This window comes from Tursiops truncatus, chromosome 2, assembly GCF_011762595.2.
Source record: "Tursiops truncatus isolate mTurTru1 chromosome 2, mTurTru1.mat.Y, whole genome shotgun sequence".
Lineage (NCBI taxonomy): Eukaryota > Metazoa > Chordata > Mammalia > Artiodactyla > Delphinidae > Tursiops > Tursiops truncatus.
The window spans coordinates 29161658-29185472 of NC_047035.1; the positions used below are offsets into that span (position 1 = coordinate 29161658).

Below are 23815 nucleotides of genomic sequence, written 5' to 3' on the forward strand. Positions count from 1 at the left end.
GTGCATTCAGGTTTGTGCATAATTTTAGGGCATTGCTAAATCTGAAGAGCCTATGCAGATGCCCTGCTCGAGAACACGTGGTCTGAATGGTAATCAGGGCTGAGGAGTAGAATGTGCCTAGAGAGCTTCAACATTCATACTGTGACAGTAATCTCTTCTCAAATACCAATCTTTAGGGCAGCCCAGACTCAATTTGTTGTTGTTGTTTTTTTTGTTTTTTTTTGCGATACGCGGGCCTCTCACTGTTGTGGCCTCTCCCGTTGCGGAGCACAGGCTCCGGACGCGCAGGCTCAGCGGCCATGGCTCACGGGCCCAGCCGCTCTGCGGCATGTGGGATCCTCCCGGACTGGGGCACGAGCCCGTGTCCCCTGCATCGGCAGGCGGACTCTCAACCACTGCGCCACCAGGGAAGGCCCCCTGAGTGTGAACTTTTAAAATGAACTTTATTAGTCCTATAGGTTAAGTACTGGACATATTTATTTCACAGTTCGTGATGAATCTGTACTTTGTTACTTTTCATTTGGCTTAGTGCCTAAGTGGAACACTGAGCTAGTGATACAACTTAATAAATTATAAATTGTTTCCTGTTAGGCAGACTATGCCAGTTAGACCAATATTTAATGAAATCCAGAACTCTTAGGATTCACTGATTGAATAGGTGATTGACTAGATGACCTACCTCTAAGTCCTTTGGCCATGGTAAGAGTCTAGGATTCCTTACATTTTTTCACTTACTTAACTTGATCAAATAAAAGGATTTCTTTCCTTCACTCTAAATCTTGAAAGCAAGTTTCACATCACAAGAAAAAGTAGAAATCAAAGAAAGAAAATTCAAAAACAAAATGCTTTATGGTATAATATTATACTTTAAATGGTGATTTCATATATGCCATTTTTAGCTTACATTTTTAGTGACTGAACAAATTATTATTATCACTATTATTGGCAGATGGACAGTCAGTGCAATTTTTTTCTTGTAACTTATAGAATTCTGGAGTAGAAGTGTGATGAAGAATATAGTGGAGGGCTTCCCTGGTGGCACAGTGGTTGAGAGTCCGCCTGCAGATGCAGGGGACACGGGTTTGTGCCCCGGTCTGGGTAGATCCCACATGCCGCGGAGCGGCTGGAGCCGTGAGCCATGGCCGCTGAGCCTGCGCATCTGGAGCCTGTGCTCTGCAACGGGAGAGTCCACAACAGTGAGAGGTCCGCGTACCACAAAAAAAAAAAAAAAAAAAATAGTGGAATTGTATATATTCACATTCAACCGTGTTTGTTCAGAGAACAGTAAAATAAAAGTGAGAGTTAAAAACAATATAATTAAATTTAGATTCTCTATTGTTCTCAATGAGTTTCTGCTGTACAGTGTTCTTGTGCCTCCCATATTGTGAGCATGCTCTGTGGTTCTAGTGCTAGGTAGATATTTTTCTCTTAGCATAATTCCTAAACATTAGTAAGCTACTTCAACTGTGTTCAGTTGAAAACAGCAAACTGTTCCATATTACAAATAATCCTCGGGTGTGTTGCACTTATTGCAAGAGAGTGTACTGTGGTACTCTGTGGATGATTTAAAGTATTCCCAGTGTTGGGACTTCCCTGGTGGCACAGTGGTTAAGAATCCACCTGCCAACAGGGAACACGGGTTCGAGCCCTGGTCTGGGAAGATCCCACATGCTGTGGAGCAACTAAGCCTGTGCGCCACAACTACTGAGCCTGCGCTCTAGAGCCCAAGAGCCACAACTACTGAGCCCGTGTGCTGCAACTACTGAAGCCCATGCGCCTAGAGCCTGTGCTCCACAACAAAGAAGCCACCACAATGAGAAGTCCGCGCACTGCAACAAAGAGTAGCCCCGCTCTCGCAACTAGAGAAAGCCCACGCACAGCAACAAAGACCCAAGGCAGCCAAAAAAAAAAAAGTATTCCCAATGTTATTTTGAATTTATGTGATGTTTTGCTTTTAGTGCTATCTTTGGAACTTAACCCTGTGAGATTAGAGTGTCCTGAAAAGATAAATTTAGCTAATCTAAGGAAATTTGTGAGTTTATTTTTTTCCCAGCTATTCAGAATGATACCCATGGTTTTATATTTTAGTTTATATATTTTTACATTTGAAACCAACTAATACTGTTTTAACAATTAGAGTAATTTTACGATTTTCCCTAACTTTGATTTTTCTTTTTCTTTCTTAAAGGGAAACTATCTTAAGTGTCAAGGTCAAGTTTCCTGTATGTGTCTTGTCTATATCTGTGTATATCAAGTATGTGCTGTTGCGCGTTGTTTTTTTTCTCATAGTGAATTTTCTAAAGCATTGTCTTGTCCAATCTTCCTTATAATTTATATACAAGAGGGGCCTAAAGTTAGAGGTGTAATTGTGTCAATAGAACAAAGAAAAGCAAACAAGTATAATTTAGAAGGAAAAAAAACTCTAGAGAGAAAAGTCCCCATTTTTCTAAGAGTTGTAGCTCTCTATTGGCCCTGCAGAAGCCTCTGGTTCATTTTATTTTCTCTTTTTAAAAAAACTTCTTTTTTAAATTATTTTTTTCTTTTTATTCTGGCTCATTTTATTTTATTTTATTTGGCCGCACCACGTGGCTTGCAGGATCTTAGTTGCCCGATCAGGGATGGAACCTGAGCCCTCAGCTGTGAAAGCATGGAGTCCTAACCACTGGACCGCCAGGGAATTTCCATCTGGTTCATTTTCGACTGGGCTGGACAAACTGAATTTCAGTAACTTTATTCTTTTTAGTAAAAGTGAGACTTAAATATTATAACTAAATGTGACTTGTTTTTCTTTCTTTCTTTTTCTTTCTTTCCTTTCCTTTCCTTTCTTTCTTTTCTTTCTTTTCTTTCTTTCCTTCCTGTGCGTTGGGTCTTTGTTGCTCCACGCAGGCTTTCTCTAGTCGTGGTGAGCGGGGGCTACTCTTCGTTGCAGTGCGTGGGCTTCTCATTGTAGTGGCTTCTCTTGTTACAGAGCATGGGCTCTAGGCATGCAGGCTTCAGTAGTTGTGGCGCATGGGCTCAGTAGTTGTGGCTCGCAGGCTCTAGAGCACAGGCTCAGTAGCTGTGGTGCATAGGCTTAGTTGCTCTGCGGCATATGGGATCTTCCCGGACCAGGGCTTGAACCTGTGTCCCCTCCATTGGCAGGCGGATTCTTAACCAGTGCGCCACCAGGGAAGTCCCGTGACTTGTTTTTCTTACCCCTTGTTAGATATCTCATAATTATAGGTGTGTATGTATTTATATTTCTACACTCCCCATCTCTATCCTCAGAAGGATTTTAGGTGACTTGCTTTCCACCTAATTAAAATTATAAAATAGTTGATGTATACAAAAGAATATATGTACCATATGTAGGTTATAGAGCATAATGAAATGAAAACTTGTGTATCTTCTACTCAGCTTAAGCACTACTAAAACTTTTTTTTTTTTTTACTACTAAAACTTTTGAAGTCCCCATGTGAACCTTTCCTGATTATGTCCCCCTTTCTTTTCCCTCAGAAGTAACAGTGCCCTTAATTATGTTTATCATTCTCTTATTTTTCTTTCTATTTCTATACACATATCCCTAAATGTTATCATGTTTAGTTTTGCATAATTTTGAGAGGTAATGTGAGGGGACTAAGAGCACAAATTCTGGAGCCAGGCAAATCTGCCACTTAACTAACCATGTGATTTGGGCTAATTACTTAACTTTTCAGTGCTTGTTTCCTCATTCATGAAATAGAGATTAAAAATAGAATCTACCTGATAGGGCTATTGTGAGAATAAAATGAGTCATTATATGCAAAGTGCACAGTGTACAGTGCCTGGTACGCAGGCAGTATTCTCTGAGTTGTTAGTATTTGTATGAAGGAATCATAATATAAACAGTTTGCTTCCCTCCTCCCTCAACATGATTGTGAGATTCATCCATGTTGATAGTTATAGCTGTAGATGATTTATTTTTACTTCTTTTTCTCTTAATTAATTTTTTTATTTTTAAGAGTGTTTAAATTGAGGTCTTATTTTTATTTCTGCATGGTATTGTAATAGTGTGAATATTCTCTATTGCTTGTGTTGATGGATAATTAGATTCTAATGTTTATTTTACTGTTACAAATAATAAACAATGCTACACAGACATCTTGCACACCTTCTTGTGCACATGTTTAAGAGTTTCTCTAGGATATACACCTAGAGAAGGAACTGCTGAGTTGTAAGGGTATGTGAGTCTTCAACTTTCCTAGACAATGCCAAATTACTTATCAAAATGGTTGCACTAGTTTATGCTCCTGTAAGAGTATAAGAGTGCCCACTGCTCCATATTTTATTGTCTGATTCTTTAATATTTGCAAAACTGACAGATGTAAAATGGTATATAGTGTCTTTTTAAAAATTATTTATTTTTGGCTGTGTTGGGTCTTTGTTGCTGCACGCAGGCTTTCTCTAATTATGTCGATGGGCTTCTTGTGGTGGCTTCTCTTGTTGTGGAGCTTGGGCTCTAGGCATGCAGGCTTCAGTAGTTGTGGTGCATGGGCTCAGTAGCTGTGGCTCGCGGGCTCTAGAGCGCAGGCTCAGTAGTTGTGGCTCACAGGCTTAGCTGCTCTGTGGCATGTGGGATCTTCCCGGACCAGGGCTCGAACCCGTGTCCCCTGCATTGACAGGCAGATTCTTAACCACCGCGCCACCAGGGAAGCCCAGAGACGGTATTTCTTAACAATCTGTAAACTTGCACATGAAACTCCTGTTAAAGTACCATTCACAGTGGATGCCTAATATTTATTATTTCTTCTTGTTCTTTTTTTGGTCTTTCCTGGGTAGAGCAAATTACCACGTGTGCTTGTAATCCTTCATACACTCGTATACCTAGGTAGTGTTCAAGAAATCTATTTATCTTGTAAAGCATGAGGTTAATTACCATGAAAAGTATGATAATTTAGCTGATCTTTTGATTAATATTATAGATAAGATTTCCTATTTGAAACAGTCGAGCAAATACTTTTAGAAAACTGCCTTTAATTCCAGCACTGGAATTTAGTACACCTTTCTCCCATTTAAATACTCTAAATCTGATTTCAACAGATATTATATCAGCGAATAGTGCATTTTCTAGAGCAGGCATGAAAACAAGATTCAGGAGCACTTCTAGTACTAACCGTCTGGATTCAGTTCACTGTCATCTGCTGGATTATTATAGTAGCCTCCTAATTGTCTCCCTGCTTCATTCTTGTTCTCTTCAATCTATTCTTAACCCAGCAGCCAAATGTAAAATATAGGTGCTTCCTTTTAGAACCCTTCAGTGGCTCCCCATTTCTCTCAGAGGAAAAACTAAAGTGTTTGGCCCACAGGGTCCTATATTACTTTGTCCTGTATAACCCATCTGGTCTCATCTCTCCTATTCTCTTGTCTTCATTTTGCACTGGACACACAGACCTTCTTTTGTTTGTCAGACACTCTAGGCAAGCTATCCCTTCAGGACCTTTGCATTAATTATTTTCTTTTTCTGGAACGCTCATCCTACTGCATGGCTCACTTTTTTACCTTCTTCAATTCTTTGCTCAAGTGTTACTTTCTTGGTTTAAAATTTCATCCCTGCCTCCAGTACTTCTAATCCCTCTCTTAACCCTGTTCATCTTTTTCTGCATAGCATTTACCACCTCTAACATACCACAGAGTGGTGGTGTTCGGGTAAATGTTTCACAATTAGTTCTCCAAGTATAGTTCCAACATGAATGATGGTTGATATTTTTGCTTGTTTAGTAAGATGAAAGTGAAGCAATGAAAATGTGTGTCCAATTTTCACTCATTTGTCATTGACGTAAGAGACTTCTTTGCTGAATCGGATAATAGTTTTCAAGTAATGGAAGAATATTTCCTCAAAATTTTTGTGCTATTCATAATGTAATGGTTATAGACACCACACACTTTTAAGTTCAATCTGCATGTTAACATTTTCTCCATCAGTTTCTTAGATCTAGACAATCACAGAACAATAAGTCAAGCAGTGATTGGTAGTTTTTGCCAAATTCTGTAGTGTGAATACTTCCACCATGGCTGATTTCAAGTTACCAACATGAAGTCACTGAACTGAACGTGTTGTTGGAAAGAGATGTACAATAGCCCGGCATTAGATAGTATTTCTACCTTACAGATAGAAAATCATAAATAACCCCAAGAGCATAGATAATAGTAAAATGTAGTTAAAAAGAATAGGAAGTGATGAGTTTTTACCTTTGTTTTAAAGTAACTTATATAAGTTATGTAACATATAATTATAACATATAATTATAATTTAATTTGTAATAAAGGCTATGTTTAGCACCCAGTTCACAAACTTGCTGAAAATTTGACAGTTGGATCTTGTCAGTCAGCACACCACTGTGAATAATCTGGCTATTTATTTTCTGTCTATCTCCTTCATAGAGGCAGGGGTTTTGTTCTGTATTGGTTACTGCAGCATGGCATGGTAGGCAGTCAATAAATACTTGGTGACTGAATTTTAATTAAAATATTTGAGGTCTTTTATATATAATTTAAAATTAATGTAAATAAATGAACTAGGTGCTGAGTGAAAAATAAATTTTGTCTTCAAATAAATTGAAACTTTTTTCTTCATTTTTAAATATGAAGTTTTGATTATAACTAGCATAAAATTCTTGTTTCTCTGAATTATTGACCTAGATTATAAATAAAAGCATGTTACTCTGAAAGGGATGGAAAGATTTTCAAATTTGCCTTGCTGAGAGAAAGATATCATGTGATCCCTCTTTTGTAAAAAGAAAAAATTGAAGCATATATGCACAGAGAAAAACAAAGGCGAAAACTCTAAAATGTTGATGGAGGTTATTTCTGCTTAGTGGGATTACAGGTCATTTGTATTTCATTCTTTGGATTTTTCCGTTCTTTACAAGTCACATCTATTACATGAGAAAATTATTTTAAAATCAGCTTCCTTATCATACCCTAGTATAGTATTTTAGTTAAATGAGGAGGAAAGTAAAATATTACAAGTAGAATATATAGGGTGAAGAAAGAGAAAGAAGTGGGAAAGCCACAGAATATTTGAAAGGTCTGATCTTCATAGGATTATGCAGGAAAGCATTGGGAGACAAGGCTGGACTGTTGAAGATCCTGAAGTTTAATGTCTGAGTCTGGCATTCAGGAGCCTCCACAACTTGAACCCAACCTTTTTCCAGCCCAACAGTTTTTTAACACATTCAAGGAAGAATTTTAGGAATATTAATCTGGCACAACTATGTAAGGAGATTAGAGGAAAGAGGACTTGGAGTCCAGGGGCTGTTGCAGAGGTTCATGGATGAAGTGATTTTTCTGCCAGGGCAATTAGGAATAGAAATGCTGAATGGCTGAATACCAGAGATATTGATACCTATTCCCATCCAGTAGCACCTGTTGATGGACTTGGTATGGAAGAATTATGAAAAAGTGTCAGAGATGAATCTTAGAGTATGCTCTTCTTATTTCAAAGCTTTGATGGATGTAAAGGTGTTACATAGAAATAGGGAAGTCAGGAAGAAGAGCTTGTTTGAAAGGAAAGATAAATTGATTTGGAGACATTTGAATTGGAATTGGAAGTACAAGACTAGAAATCACAAAGAAGTCAGGGCTAAATATGAACTCTATGGGAGATAGAGAAAGAAGAGAATTTATGCTTATAATTAGTTGAATTTTAACCAATTTAAAAAAAATCTCAGTTCAGTATATAATCTGTGAATTCGGAGAAGGAAAGGTACAGTTTGTCATGAGCTATAACCTTACATATTAACAGGGACATTTTTAGTTTGCTAATAAGGTGACTTATGTTGATTGATTTTCAAATGTTGACTAACTGCATTTATTAGAAAAACTCCCATGTAGTCATGATATATTTTTAATGTATTTTTAAAATTTGATTTGCTAAAATTTTGTTTAGAATTTATGTATGTTCATGGGAGATATTGGTCTATCTATTTAAGAAGCTTAAATAATGTCTTTGTTTGGTTTTGGTGTCAGGTAATCTTAGCCTGATAGAATGATTTGAGAAATATTCCCTCCTCTTCAATTTTTTGGGAAGAGTTTGTGTAGAATTGGTATGATTTCTTCCTTAAATGTGTGGCAGAATTCACCAGTGAATCTGTTTAGCCCAGGAGTTGTATTTGTGGAAAGATTTTAAACTATAAATTCAGTTTCATTAATAGATATAGGACTATTTTGGGTTATCTATTTCTTCTTGAATAAGCTATGAAAGTTTGTAACTTTAAAGGAATTTTTTCATTTCATTTGAGTTGCTGAATTTATGGGCATAAACTTGTTCATAATATTCCCTTATTATTTTTAATATCTAGAATATTAGAGACAACACCTCTCTCATTCTTGATCTTGGTAATTTGTATCTTTTTTTCCCCCCTAAATAGTCCAGCTATAGGTTTATCAGTTTTATTAATCTTCTCAAAGAGCCAGCTTTTGGTTTCCTTTTCTCTATGTTTCTATTTTCCTACTTTATTGTTTTCTGCTTTGATTCCTACTATTTCCTTTTTTTCTGCTTACTTTGCATTTCTTTGTCCTTTTAGTTTCTATAAGTAGAAGCTAAGGTCATTGTTTTAAGTAAGACCTTTCTTATTTTCTAATATAGACGTTTAGTGCAGGGTTTCTCAGTAGTGACACTATTGTCATTTTAAGCTGGATAATTCTTTGTTGTCAGGGGCTGGCCTATGCATAGGATGTTTAACAGTATCTCTGGCCACTATCCATGAGATGTCAGTGGCATCTCCCCTAGTGACAACCAAAAATGTCTCCTCCAGATATCGCCAAACGCACAAGATTGCCCTTCCCACCCCCGGTTGAGAACCACCGGTTTAGTGCTATAAATTTCTAAGTACTGCTTTTGTTACATCCCACAAATGTTGATATATTTTGTTTTCATTCAGTTCAGAATACTTTCTAAATTCCTTTTCGATTTCTACTTTGACCGGTGGGCTATTTTGAAATGTGTTATTTAGTTTCCAAATATTTGGCAATTTAATTCCATTGTGGTCAGAGATCATACTTTGCGTGACTTGAAGCCTTTTAAATCTGAGACTTGTTTTATGGCCCAGAAAGTGTTCTGTATTGGTAAATGTTCCACATGCACTTGATTAGAATGTATATTCTGTTGTCTTTGGGTGGAATATTCTGTAAATGTCAGTCAGGTCATGTTGGTTGATAACTGTTGTTCAAGTCTTGCTGTTTATATCCTTGATGGTTTTCTTCCTACTTACTCTATTACTTATTGAGGGGGGCGTATATAGCCACTCTAGCTTTCTTTTGACTTGTATTAATATGGTATACTGTTTTCTATCATTTTACTTTTAACCTATTTGTGTCTCTATATTTTAAGTGGGTTTATTTTTGAATTTTATTTTTATATTTTTATACAGCAGGTTCTTATTAATTATCCATTTGATACATATCAGTGTATACATTGTCAATCCCAATCTCCCAGTTCATCACACCACCACCACCACCCCACCCACCACTTTCCCCCCTTGGTGTCCATACATTTGTTCTCCATGTCTGTGTCTTTATTTCTGCCCTGAAAACCGGTTCATCTGTACCATTTTTCTAGGTTTAAGTGGGTTTATTGTAGGCAGCACATGGTTGGGTCTTGCTTTTTTATCCAGCCTAATGAAGAGTTAGTCTGTTTGACTACTGGGGAGCTAGTATCACTGCTGAAGGTACTGTCTCCCCTAACAAGTCTATTCCACATTTCACTGGGGGAACATGTGACGATGGGGGCCAACACTCAGGACCATGGTGGACAGGGTGGAGGACTGGTGAGTACTGTTGTATCATCCTTGCTGTGCCTACCTGGGACCGGGCAGAGGCACATGAAGGCAGGCCAACCCTTTGGGGACCCTGTAGGAAGCCAGCAACTCTGCCTGAGAGAGATGAGACTTTTGGAATCAGACTTACATTGTTACTGACCAATCAAAACATTCACTGGCCTTACTACTCAGCTGAACCAGTTGTTGGATTGTGGACGGTCAAGGGGTAGATGCTAGGCTAGGGGCTCAGCACAGTGGCTGTTTACTATCTAGAATGCAAGCATTGCAAAAACTTAATCACTGCTATGGCTATGTTAATTCATACTGGCCAGTTATATAGTGTGTGCGCCTCTATTTATTCATGTTTGAGTGTGCTGGGTTTAATTCTACTTACTGTATCCTAACTCCTATTAGGAAAAATAGGGAAATAATGAGATCATCACAAGAAAAGTTTCACCTGTCGTGACTGCTTATGGTTGCCCTGATCTCTTCCCTGAACTTCAGGCTTATACATATCTCCACCTAGAAGCCCTATAAACAGACCCCTCAAATTCAACAATTCAGTTTGCTGAATTCATCTATCCAGTTTACTGAGGCCTAAAACTTAGGAGTCATATTTGGATTTCTCCTTCTTCCTCACCTTCTGTAATAAATTCCTGCTCTTGACTTTCCCCATAAAGAGAGTCCTGTTGATCAAGCAAAGCTGAGTTTATTAAACTTACTGCAGCAAGGGAGAGCACCACTTTGACAGAGCCTTGGTAGTTAGGGGAAGTTAGGAAAGGGTATTTCTAGGGTTTTGAGATCTGGACTCATGTGGTTTAAGGCAGGTCCTTCAAGGTGGGGAACTGGTTGGGATGGGCAAAGTTTGTGACACAATATTTAAAATTAGTGGACTTAACAAGAAAAGGTTCTTGAAGCAGTCTGTTATCCTGTCAGGAGCGCTGTTTGCCCTGATGTACAAATTGTTTGCCCAGATAAATTAGTTTGTAAAACTTTCCTGACACAGTGAAGCTAATGCTTGGCTTACAGTCTTATCATTTTCATTTTGGGCAAAAAATACTTTCCTGGAGCACAGTTACATCATGTTGAGTCAGTTAATTCATAGGTTTCCTGAATCTGTGTTTTGTTGATGCTGTTGCCTCTACCTGAAATATCTTTTCCCTCCTGCTCTACACAGTATGTGGCTAATGTTTGTTCTTTTAAAACTTAACTCAGGTAGTATCTCCTACAGGAAATGTTTCCTGAACCTAGACTGCTTCTAGGCCATACTGTGTATAGTAGTATTATTCCATTCCCCATATTGTGCAGAAATTAACCTTTTATAAGGGAAGAGAGCCACCAAAAGGCAAGTTGTCCTACAAATTTCTGTATCCACTAGCATTAGTAACAGGGCCCAGCACATGGTAAGTTTTCAAACAGTTTTTACTGACCCAAACAATTTGGGTCAGAGGGGGGAAGACCAAAGGAATAGGAGATAAGAGGTGATGATTTTTTTTTTTTTTTTGCGGTACGCAGGCCTTTCACTGTTGTGGCCTCTCCCGTTGCGGAGCACAGGCTCCGGACGCGCAGGCTCAGCGGCCATGGCTCATGGGCCTAGCCGCTCCGTGGCATGTGCGATCCTCCCGGACCGGGGCACGAACCCGTGTCCCCTGCATCGGCAGGCGGACTCTCAACCACTGCGCCACCAGGGAAGCCCAGAGGTGATGATTTAACTTTAAATTAATGTGATTGAGACAGCGTTGATGCACCCAAATGTAGGAATTTGAGTAAGAGAGTAAGACTTAAGAGTACAATTAGGAAATGATCATAGTTGGGGTAATAGTTTGTGTTGATTATTTCTCCAAGAGTGATAATGCACAGAGAACACCAGTGGAGGACTGATATTTGGGGAATACCCTCAATGTGTAGGAGAAAGTAGAGGAAGCCCTCAAAGGCATCAGTAGAGACAGAAGTGAAGAAGATAAGCCAGAGGAGTAGAGTATGGGGACAGGGAAAGGCAGGGAGGAAACACGTGTACAAAGGAGAGCTGGAATTGTGGTGTCAAATTTTGCAGAGCATTTAAGGAATGAGAACTGTGAAAAGATTTTCTGAATTTGGCAATTAAGTTGTACCTAGTGACCTTTGAAAATTCTAGTAGAATGGGGATTTCATTTTTTAAAAATTTAGAAAGGACAAAATAAGTTGGTTCTCAGGTTTTATAGTTACAAAAATATATTCTTTACCTGTATTCAACCAGGACTGTCATAAGGGATATGATTTTCTTTATTTGGGAGTAAAGTTCGACCTTTCTGAGGACCAATAGTAAACGTTACTTTGAATTAACTTTTTTTATTTTTTTCTTATTATCTGTTTTTTTTTTTTGTAAGCAAAATCATTATACATAGATTACTTGAAAACAGAATGTTTGGTTTCTTCCCTGTATTAATTATTATCTTAATTGCTAGATTATTTTACAGGCCAGTGGTAGTTACTCATTAAGAAGTAACAAGCAAGATACTATCATTGTGTATTTTCACTTTGCCAAGTTCATTTTAGAACAATTATAATTAATATCACTAATTTTCAAAAATTTCTGGCTGTGAAACCCTTTCCTTAAACTTTTACATGGAACCCCAACATGTAAATCAGAGAAAGTGGAGCTTGTCTGTTTGAAGCTGTGACAGGGACCTGAAGCTCCTCCTGAGAGTTTTGTCTAGTCTTCTAACCTTCTCTTCCCTTCCAAACAACTGGTGGTCCTGGGGACTCCTCTGTGGAAATCCTAGGGCTACCTAATGCATAGTTCAAGAATCACTGACACGTAATTTTCTTTGTAGAAATGCCGATTGCAAAGCATTTTAGTACTGAAAGTGACATGATATTTAGACCCCCCCAAACCAATTGACACTTCCAGTCTGTTGTTTTATTGGTCAGTAGAGTGGTACAACAATAAATAGCTGCCCAAGAGCAAATAAATTTGTAATAGAGCTATTTAGACAGAGGTTGGATGTCTTCCTCTAAGGAAAGTTGTCAAAGTAGTTCCTTTGTCAGTGGGAGGTTGGCCTACTATTAAATGCAGTCTCTTCCAACATCGATGGAAGATAAATGTCTACATTTATCCTACCTAGTAAATATCATCTAATACGATGGGGTTTATCTTTCATTTCTTCAAATTTATAGTATGCCATATATATGACAGGCAGTGTATTAGATGCAGGGGTACTATTTAAACAAATAACTTTAAACAAACAAGATATAGCCTACCATAAAGGAAATAGAAAATTGCTGTAAGTCTTGAGGAGTAGAGTAATAGAGTTATCTGGAGGGTGTTCATGGGAATCACGTGAAATGCAAGGACGTAGACCAGATAGGCGCTTGTCAGAAAAAATGCTAGCTTCTATGAAGACTCTGAGCTGACTCTTTAAAGATGAGTAAACTTCAACAGAAGCAAATAGAGAAAGGTCTTTCTAGGCAGATGAAGGAACATGTACAGAGGCTCTGAAAGATAGCATGCCTTGTTTGGAGAACTGTAAGTAGTTTCATATGGCTGGAGCTTAGCATGTGAATGGGGCTGGTGAGTGAAGCCAGATTTAAAAAAGGACTGTGTTTGCCATGCTTGGGAATTTAGACTTTATCTTGAAAGTGATGTGACGCAATTGCAGGATTTTAAGCAGAGTAATTGCATGGTCAGATTTGTATTTTAGAAAGCACTCTTGCAGTAGTCAGGAGAACAGATCAGAATGGACCTCTCTTGGAAGCAAAGAGACCATTAAGTTGTTAAGGTTTTGCAATGATTTAAGCAAAAATGAGGATAGTAGAACCGATGTGGTGGGTGGGGGAATTAATTCAGGATATACTAAGGAGGTAAGATCCATAGGTATTGGTCAGAGAAAGAATAGAAGTGGGGATGACTTTCAGGTGTTTGGGTTGGCCAGCTGGATAGGTGTGTGTAGTCTTTTTTTGCTAAGAGAAAGAAATTAAAAAGAAAGGAATCATATAGGCTTTTTGCCTCAAGATTCTTAGGGTGCCAACTTGAGCAAGGATATAGGTGCTTTTTATTTTCTTATATTTGTATTTGTGTATATTTTAAAAATGTGATATGAAAGTATATGACAGGATGTATTATCAAGGAAGGTTATGGAATTCTTTTTGGAAGTCTGTTAGATTAAGGTAGGCTGTCATTTAAGGTAGTTTAGGAATGAGTGATCTACTTAAAGGCAAAGGGATGGATTACCTTTTGTCGAGTCCTTTGATTGTTTAATATCTACCTCATCTCTATAAATCAACTTTGAATTGAGAAATAATAAATTGATTTTTAGAAAATCCAGAGATTTTTACATTACCATTCATCTGTCAGAATTTTTACCTTTTAAGAAAAACGTGTGGTAAGATTGGCCTGTCTGTGTAAATTAGCTAATTTGGTAATAGTTCTGCTGTGGCATTATGAACTTTAAAATACAAAATGATTTTTCCTCAGAATGCAAACTTTGATTTTCAAATCTTTCATTGCTGTTAATGTGGGAATTAATGTTCCATCCCTTGTTATTTAACACTCCTGACAGAGAAGATGTTTCCTCTATATAGCTTTGTCACATCATTTTCTCAAGTTAGGATCTCTTTTTTAGGCTGGTTGAGGTGCTTAAATCCCTCATGGAAAGAATGAGCAATGCTCCTTAACAGAAAACTGAAGGTATTGGTTTCAGATTTTGAGATTCGCCCTATAAAGGGACACTTAATCATTATGTTTATTCATTGGCTCTTAAATGCTCCATTGTTTCTTATCAGATAAGTCTTCCTTCCCTGTAGTTTTGTGATTTCTACTGTACCTTTGAAAGCATTAGAGAAGTGCCTCTTCCAGTAACAAAACAAAAACACTGACTGTAGTTTAATACTTTTAAATTTACAGAGTTAATGATGAGACTTGGACCTTTGTGATCGAAAACTGTTAGATTACTTTCATATCTGTAATTATTATGAATATGAAAGTACATTCTGATGTCATACTACTTGCAAGAAATTTCTTCTTTAGAATAATGTAATCCTAGAACTTTTTCTTCTTTAAGTATGTTTAAAGGAAACTTTCTTTTTATAAAATATCTTTTACAAAAGGCTATTAAAGTCCCTGCTTTGCTTAGTGTCTTCTGATAGTAAGCCAAAAAGATCCCCAAATTTCAGTGTTCCAGAATGTTTTTTTCTTAATAAGGATCAAAGTTTTCAGAATATTTTCAAAAATTGTTAGCAGTTTATAATTTGGCTACAGGTACACATTTCCTTATTCAGGAGTTAGAATGGATTTGAGAGGTAGATCAGGAGGAATACTCATTGGATTATTGCAGTTAAAGTGCTTGAAAGTTCTTAGAATAACATCTCTTCAGATCCTACAACAGGTTATTGTTGTTTTACAAGAATAGCATTATAATTGTCTTTTCAAAAAGTGAAGTGATTTGTTTGTTTGAACCTAGAGTTACTCTAAGAGGAAGTATACTAATTGCTCATTTCCCCCTAAAACAAAACCTTTAATTTGGAATACTAGTTTTTTATTAGGACGGTAATCCAAACTTTAAATATGTGAGAAAGTAATAACTTCCTTTTCATACTTCTTTTACAGCTTGTAAAAATTAAAATGAATAAACTACGGCAAAGTTTTAGGAGAAAGAAAGATGTTTATGTTCCAGAGGCCAGTCGTCCACATCAGTGGCAGACAGATGAAGAAGGAGTTCGTACTGGAAAATGTAGCTTCCCAGTTAAGGTAAGAGCTCATGTTTCTATAAATCTAGATGTGGAAAAGAATTGACAGTTTATTATATGTGAAATTCCATTAATTAGGACAGTTAAAAGAAAACACTCTAAAAGCTAATCCCTTTATATTCTGCTTCAATGATAGCATTAGTAAGAAGAAAAACAGATTATAATTAATGGTTTTTCTCTTTATATTTAAATAAGAATTTCTTGTATATAATCTGGAATCACTACAAATAAAATCACTTCCTTTTTTAAATTTAATTTATTTATTTTTGGCTGCGTTGGGTCTTCGTTGCTGCGTGCGGGGCTTTCTCAAGTTGCGGCGAGCGGGGGCTACTCTTCATTGCGGTGCCTGTGCTTCTCATTGTGGTGGCTTGTCTTTGTTGCAGAGCACGGGCTCTAGGCGTGTGGGCTTCAGTAGTTGTGGCGCATGGGCTTAGTTGCTCTGCATTACGTGGGATCTTCCTGGACCAGGGCTTGAACCCGTGTCCCCTGCATTGGCAGGTGGATTCTTAACCACTGAGCCACCAGGGCAGTCCCAAGATCACTTCTGATGAGAATACTAATCCTGAAATATCTAAAAGTCCTGAATTATCAAGAATCACAAGAATCAAATTATTTTGTGTCTTGGCTATTGTAAATAGTGCTGCTGTGAACATTGGAGTGCATATATCTTTTTGGATTATAGTTTTCTCTGGATATATGCCCAGGAGTGGGGTTGCTGGATCATGTGGTAGATCTATTTTTAGTGTTTTAAGAAACTCCATACTGTTCTCCATAGTGGCTGCACCAGTTTACATTCCCACCAACAGTGTAGGATGGTTCCTTTTCCTCCACAGCCTCTCCAGCATTTATTATTTGTAGACTTTTTGATGGTGGCCCTTCTAACTGGTGTGAGGTAGTACCTCATCGTAGTTTTCATTTGCATTTCTCTAATAATTAAGTCAAGCATCTTTTCATGTGCTCTTTGGCCATCTGTATGTCTTCTTTGGAGAAATGTCTACTTAGGTCATGTAAGTAGACACTTTTGATTGGGTTGTTCATTTTTTTGATATTAAACTGTATGAGCTGTTTGCATATTTTGGAGATTAATCCCCTGTCCGGCGCATCATTTGCAAATGTTCTTTCCCATTCTGTAGGATGTCTTTTTTTTTTTTACCTTTTTTTTTTTTTTTTTGGCTGTGTCGGGTGTTACTTGTGGGATCTTCGTTGTGGCATGTGGGATCTTCGTTGTGGCATGCAGGATCTTTCCTTGCAGCGCACGGCATCTTCTCTGCAGCGCGAGGGCTTCTCTCTAGTTGTGGCGTGCAGGTTTTCTCTTTCTCTAGTTGAGGTGCGCAGGCTCAGTAGTTGTGGCACGCACGGGCTTAGTTGCCCCACAACATGTGGGACCTTAGTTCCCTGACCAAGGATCGAACCCGTGTCCCCTGCATTGCAGGATGTATTCTTTACCATTGGACCACCAGGGAAGTCCCTGTAGGTTGTCTTTTTGTTTTGTTTATGGTCTGTTTTTCTGTGCAAAAGCTTTTAAGTTTAATTAGATCACGTTTGTTTGAGGTAAGTGCTTTTTAAAAGGGAATCTGGTTCTGTAAGAACGTGTAACAAAAAACTTGACTTAGACTACAGGATCAGGGAAGGCTTCCCTGAGAAAATAAAGTTTGACCTGATATCTAAAGACTGAGTAGGAATGAATTAGGTACAAAGATAGGCAGAACATTTCAAAATTATGGGAAGTGTATATACATAGGCCCTGGTGGTGGGAGGAAAGAATAGCAAGGAGCTAAAGGAAAGCTGTAGTATAGGAAGTTAGATGAACCTGGAAAGAAGTAAGGCAGAGCTTTGTAGGCCATGTTAAGGATTTTAGGCTTTTAGAGTAATGGGAAACCATTAAGTGGTGTGTTGTTCATTACTTGTTTATTTTATTATGATAAAATATACATAACAAAAAAATTTAATAACATTCATATTGTTGTGCAGTCATCAGCACTATCTATCTCCAGAACTTTTTCATCTTCCCAAACTGGGACTCTAGCTGCAGTTGTTTGGAGGTCACCCATAGTGGTTACAAGGAATCTGGTGAAAGATTGCTAATCCAGAGGGGAGATAATGGTAGGCTGGACTAGGGTGGTGACTGTGGAGATGAAAAGAAATGAAGTAAATTGAAAGATAATTGAGATAAAGGCAACAGGAATTGGAGACAGATTGGAGCTAGGAAATGAAAAAGGGTAGTATTAAGGATGATACCTAGTATCTTGTCCCAAACTGATAGAGGTGATGATCATTGATATAGGAAACATGAAAGAATATTCTCTGCATGTGCTTATACAGATGATTTTAGTGTATTATTAAGTGATAAAGACAAGGTACAGAGCAGTTTATATAGAATGATTCTGTTTATGGTTAAAAAGAAAAAATCATGTATATGCTTATATATATGTAAGAAATATCTGTAAGAAGATGACGCAGGTAATTCTGAACTCTGAATGGTAATGAAGGATTGGGAATCTTTTACTTTTCAATATATATCTTTTGGAACTAGTGACATTTTTTATCATGAGCATGTATCATATTTGTAATAAGCATACATATATGTATATATATGTATATTTAAAACCTCATTCACAGGATTCTGAGAGACTCGTATAGTGTTGAAATAACTGTAGTAAAGTTCATTGAAGCACTTTTAATTGCCTATGAAATATACAGCTTTAACGTATTTTATGTGAGATAAGTAAGGCTCAGTATCTTTCAGTGAAGTTCTCATTTGTCATAAGAAACAGCTGGTTGGGATGTGTTTTAGAGGTAAACACAGAAGATAAGAGATTTTTATCTTATGCAGGTAGGGCAGCTTGTTTAGGGTGTTTTTGTTCGACCTTTTCCAAATGGTCTTTTGAAATCCTTTCTACAAGATATTCATCCTCTCTGCTGTGTTGTGTTCCCCTTTCCTGCCTTCCTTCCCAACCCACCCTATCCCCCACCATCCGATGCTCTTACATACAGGTGACCCAGGATAGAGAATAGGAGAATCAAAACCTGAAATTCTTTTCCCATAGCCTAGAAATAGATGCATTTCCTCAGATATAACTGGGCAAATGATATCTTATCTGGGCTTGCCTTAGAAACCACTGAATTCTGAACTAGTAATGGATTGGTATAAATAAATTTCCCATGTAGGCAACTAGTAAGGTGGTGGGCATGCTTACTGAGGGAGAACATGTTTGGGGGTAGAGAAGATGAGTTTTGAGGTGCATATGAGACATGCACATGCAGATCCCCACTGACCACAAAAGCTCCATGAGCTTTGATTTTGAGGTTACAAATAAACTTTAGTGAGTAGGTGAGTTTGCAAATATGGAATCCTCGAATAACAGGGGTTGGCTATATATAAATTAACATTAGAGTCATGAGTAAGTAAGATTGCCTAGGGGAAGTGAGAAGAGAAGAAGGCCTGGGACAAGCATAGAAAGGACAGGCAGTGTAATAGGTATCTTCAAAGGAGAATAAGAATGAGTAGCCAGGGCTTCCCTGGTGGCACAGTGGTTGAGAGTGCGCCTGCCGATGCAGGGGACACGGGTGTGTGCCCCGGTCCGGGAGGATCCCACATGCCAAGGAGCGGCTGGGCCTGTGGGCCATGACCGCTGGGCCTGCGCTTCCGGAGCCTGTGCTCCACAACGGGAGAGGCCACAACAGTGAGAGGCCCGCGTACCGCAAAAAAAAAAAAAAAAGAATAGCCAGAGAGATAGAAGGGAAACCAGGAGAATGTGGTCTCAGAAGCCAAGGTTTCAAGGAAGAAGAAAGTGGTCAAGTGCTATAAAGAAATCAAGTAAGAAATGAAACTTCATTAGATTAAATATTTGAAAGTGTTGGTGACTTACATTGGAGTCATGAGGATGGAATCTAGGTTGAGTGGATGGATGCAAAATAAGGAGACAACAAATCTAGAGATTACTAATCCAAGAAGTTTGTCAGACAAGGTTATGTGATGGGGGAGGGGTGGAAGGGGGCAGTATTGCAAGAGGTAGAAGGAAACTTTGGTGGTAATGGCTGTCTATTACATTGATTGTGATGATGGTTTCTCAGGTATACATGATCCAAAAACTCAGCAGATTGTGTACTTTAAATAGGTATAGTTTACTGTATGTCAGTTATACCTCAGTAAGGCAGTTAAATTTTGTGGGGTTTCTTGTTTTTTTTGGGGTTTTTTTTGGGTTTTTTTGCGGTACGCGGGCCTCTCACTGTTGTGGCCTCTCCCGTCACGGAGCACAGGCTCCGGACGCGCAGGCTCAGCGGCCATGGCTCACGGGCCCAGCCGCTCCGCGGCATGTGGGATCTTCCCGGACCGGGGCACGAACCCGTGTCCCCTGCATCGGCAGGCGGACTCTCAACCACTGCGCCACCAGGGAAGCCCTTAAATTTTGTTTTTAATGAAGAAGTCTGTCTTCAAAGGAGACCAGAAAGGCAGAGTAACAAAGGGAGTGTGAGGTTGAAAACCTGTGTGTGTGTGTTGGGGGTGGAGGGGTATTTTGTTTTGTTTTTAAAAACAGTTTTATTAGATAGGTTGCATAAAATGAAGTTTACTCATTTAAAGTGTGTAAATCACCATGGTTTGATTTTGTGTTGAATTTCGTTTTTAAAATGGGAGAGACTTGAGCATAAATAAAGGTCTTTACAAAGAAGCCTGTAGAGAGTAGATTAGTTTTATACTGGAGGAAGGATGCTGCTTCTATTTTTAACAATAGCAAAGGTGAAAAACGGGGTAAATGCACTTAAATTTATGGTGTTGGTGGCATGAGATTGATGGAGTTCTATTCTAAAGACGTATTTTCTCAAGGAAATAGGAAGTGAAGACATCTGTAGAAGAGAGAGGGGAGAAGTTGTGGAATTAGATTGGCATAGCTACTCTAGAGAATAGGTGATACAGAATATGCAGTTACTAGAAATAGAAATGCAATTACTAGACACTAATCAAGTGAAGCTACAGCTGGTTTGGGCTCTGCCATGTATGTTTAAATAAGCTGGTGCCTGTGGAAGTGTAATAATTTAGTATTAGAGTAGTGATAATTAGAGTTAAGTAGGTTTCAAAGCTTGTCTTGCAATTCTGTCTGCTAGTATAAGAGAAACTATTAATAAACAGAATCCAGCAACCAAATTAAAGAATAATTTATGTCCTCACTCATTATTATCAAAAGATAAAGATCGAGGGAGCAAATACCTTTTATATCAGAATGGGACAGCTCTTTACAAACATACACACAGAGACTTCCCACTACTTTACGTTGGCTAAGATTGAATCAAATCAAATCCATAGTTGCAAGCAAAGTCAAGAAAGCAGTTATTTGTTTTTTTCAGCCTGTACCGTGGAGGCAAGCTCTTCTGGCAGGGAAACCATTCGAAAGAATGGCTGTCATAGGCAACTAACAATGTCAGCCACAGTCACTATATCATATATAATCTTCTTAAGTATCTGTCCTCTCTTTTTTTGTTCTTTTTCCTACTGCCACTGCTTTAATCAAGTCCTCATCTTTGTTTTCTCCCTCAGACCATTACAAGAACTCTTGACTGTTTTTCTTGCTTTTGATCTTGTTTCCCTTCCAAACTGTTGTCTTAGTGCATAATAGTGATCTTTCTAAATTGCACATATGGTTACGTCACTTACCTGCTTCCTGTCCTTCAATGGCTCTGTAATAAAATTTTGGAGAGGCATCTAGACTTCTGTAAAAGCATATACTTTTAAGCCAAACTACCTGAGTTGAGTTTGATCTATGCCAGTTATTATTAACTATGTGATCTCTCTTAAAAATTACTTAACCTCTGTTGAATGGATAAAGAAGATGTGGTATATACATACACTGGAATATTACTCAGCCATAAAAAAGAATGAAATAATGCCATATGCAGCAACATGGATGGACCTAGAGAGTATCATATTATATGAAATAAGCCAGTGAGAGAAAGACAGATAACATATGATATTGCTTATATGTGGAATCTTAAAAAAAAAAGATACAAATGAACTTATATACAAAACAGAAATAGAAGCACAGACATAAAAAATAAATTTAGCACCAGCTTCTGGTGGCCACCGATCTGTTTTTCTCTTCTGTATTTTTGCTTTTACCAGAAAGTCATATAAATGGAATCATATGATATTTTGTTTTTTGAATATGGCTTCTTTCACTTAACATGATGTACATGTGATTCGTCTATGTTGTTGTGTTTAGCATTTAATTGAAGAGTAGTATTTCATTGTATGGTGTACCACATTTATTAGTTCTCTAGTTAGAGGAAATTTGGGTTTGGCCAGCTTGGGGGGATTGCAGATAAAGCCTATAAACATGATTGTGTAAGTTTTCATACAAATATAAGTTTCCATTTTAATAAGGTAAATACAAAGGAGCAGAATTGCGGACCATGTGGTAAATCTGTGCTTAACTTTGTAAAATACTGCCAAATTATTTTCCAAAATGTCTCTACCATTTTGCATTCCCACCAACAAATATAAGTGTTACAGTGATTCTACATCATTACCAGAACATGGAATTGTCAGGTTTTTAAAGTTCTAATTATTTTGTCTATTCTAAAGATACTTGCTTGTATCTCATTGTGGTTTTAATTTGTTTTTCCCTAATGACTAGTAGTGTCGAGCATCTTTTCATGTAACTATCTTGCCATTCATACTTTTTTTTGGTAAAATTTCTATTCATATCTGATGCCAATTTGAAAAATCAGATTATTTTCAGATTTTTGAGTTTTGAGAGCTCTTTATATATTCTCTCTATATATGTACTTTATTAAATATATGATTTGCAAATTTAAAAAATAAATAAAAATAAATAAATTTAGGGTTACCAAAGGGGAAAGGGGGAGATAAATTAGGAGTTTGGGATTAACATATATACACTACTATGTATAAAATAGATAACCAATTAACATATATACACTACTATGTATAAAATAGATAACCGGCAAGGACCTACTGTATAGCACAGGGAACTGCACTTCTGTAATAACTATAAGAGAAAAGAATCTGAAAAAGAATATATAATGGAATCAGTTTACTGTATACCTGAAATTAATACAACAGTTTAAATCAACTATACTTCAATAAAAAAATAAAATTAAAAAAGAAATTACTTAAAATCTCTGTGCCTCAGGTTTTTCATCTGCAAAATGAGAACTAGTACTAGAATTAGTATAGTGTTAAGAAAATTAAATGAGTAAATACAGTATATGAAAAATACAACACTGTCTGGCACATAGTGAGTGCACAATAAATGTTTGCTGCTGCTGCTGCTCTGATTGTTGTTATTGGTTAGATGACAACTGAATACTTGAGTTTTTAATCTGTATTTCTTATTGTTTTGGTGTTTTCCTCAATTGATTTTTTTAACACTGCAAGTTAAATGTGTTCTCTTGAAAAGTAGCTGGAAGTTTTTGATAGATGTTTGGTGCCTGAGGACTTATGCACTGGTTATACCAACCTCTCCCAGCTTTAAAAATTCTGTTTATCCCAAGAGATGAGATATTTTCTGCTGCTTATAATTTTATTGCTTGTGTGTGACAATCTTCTGCATATGTAATGTTTTGTTTCAAAGCTGCCTCACACTGTAAAACTTAATGTTCAGCCACGTGTGATACCAATGAAATAAACCGACTGAAGTGACAGTTGGTTGAACAGATACATTGTATTCACATCTACGTTTGCTAGCACTCTGACAATGACAAATACATCATAATTTGCTCTTCTTTCTGAAACATTAAAAATTTGGAAAAATTGGTCCTTGGATCAGAGCAATGAGATATTTCAGATAAGTTTTGTTTGTTTGTTTGTTTGGGGGTTTTTTTGCGGTATGTGGGCTTCTCACTGTTGTGGCCTCTCCCGTTGCGGAGCACAGGCTCCGGACGCGCAGGCTCAGCGGCCATGGCTCACGGGCCTAGACGCTCCGCGCGCGGCATGTGGGATCTTCCCAGACCGGGGCACGAACCCGCGTCCCCTGCATCGGCAGGCGGACTCTCAACCACTGCGCCACCAGGGAAGCCCTCAGATAAGTTTTTAACATAAATTTTGAAATGTTTACTGGCTTATTCGTCCCAAGCATTTCAGTTACTCATGATTTGCTGTATACTTTACAAAGAAGCTTCAACTCTATTCAGTAACTCTTTTTAAAAAAAATTTACTGAAATATAGTTGATATACAATGTTGTGTTAGTTTCAGGTGTACAGCAAAGTGATTCAGTTATACATTCTTTGTTTACATTCTCTTCCAATATAGGTTATTACAAGATAGAGTATACTTACCTTGCTCTACAGTAGGTCCTTG

General features: G+C 37.7%; 1 protein-coding gene across 11 annotated transcripts in view; it reads left to right on the forward strand.

The window, feature by feature from the left end:
* LOC101321319 (protein numb homolog) overlaps positions 1-23815 on the forward strand; it is a 234127-nt gene that overhangs the window by 154888 nt on the left and 55424 nt on the right. For 7 of the 11 annotated variants that reach the window (XM_073799315.1, XM_073799312.1, XM_073799325.1 and 4 more), the window contains 2 exons: positions 11292-11476; positions 15361-15501. In XM_073799315.1, coding sequence (XP_073655416.1) covers positions 11292-11476; positions 15361-15501 — 326 coding nt within the window. Of the gene's footprint in view, positions 221-11291; positions 11477-15360; positions 15502-23815 lie in introns of those variants that run through there. The other 4 variants (XM_019921607.3, XM_073799335.1, XM_019921624.3 and 1 more) reach the window with 2 other exon arrangements.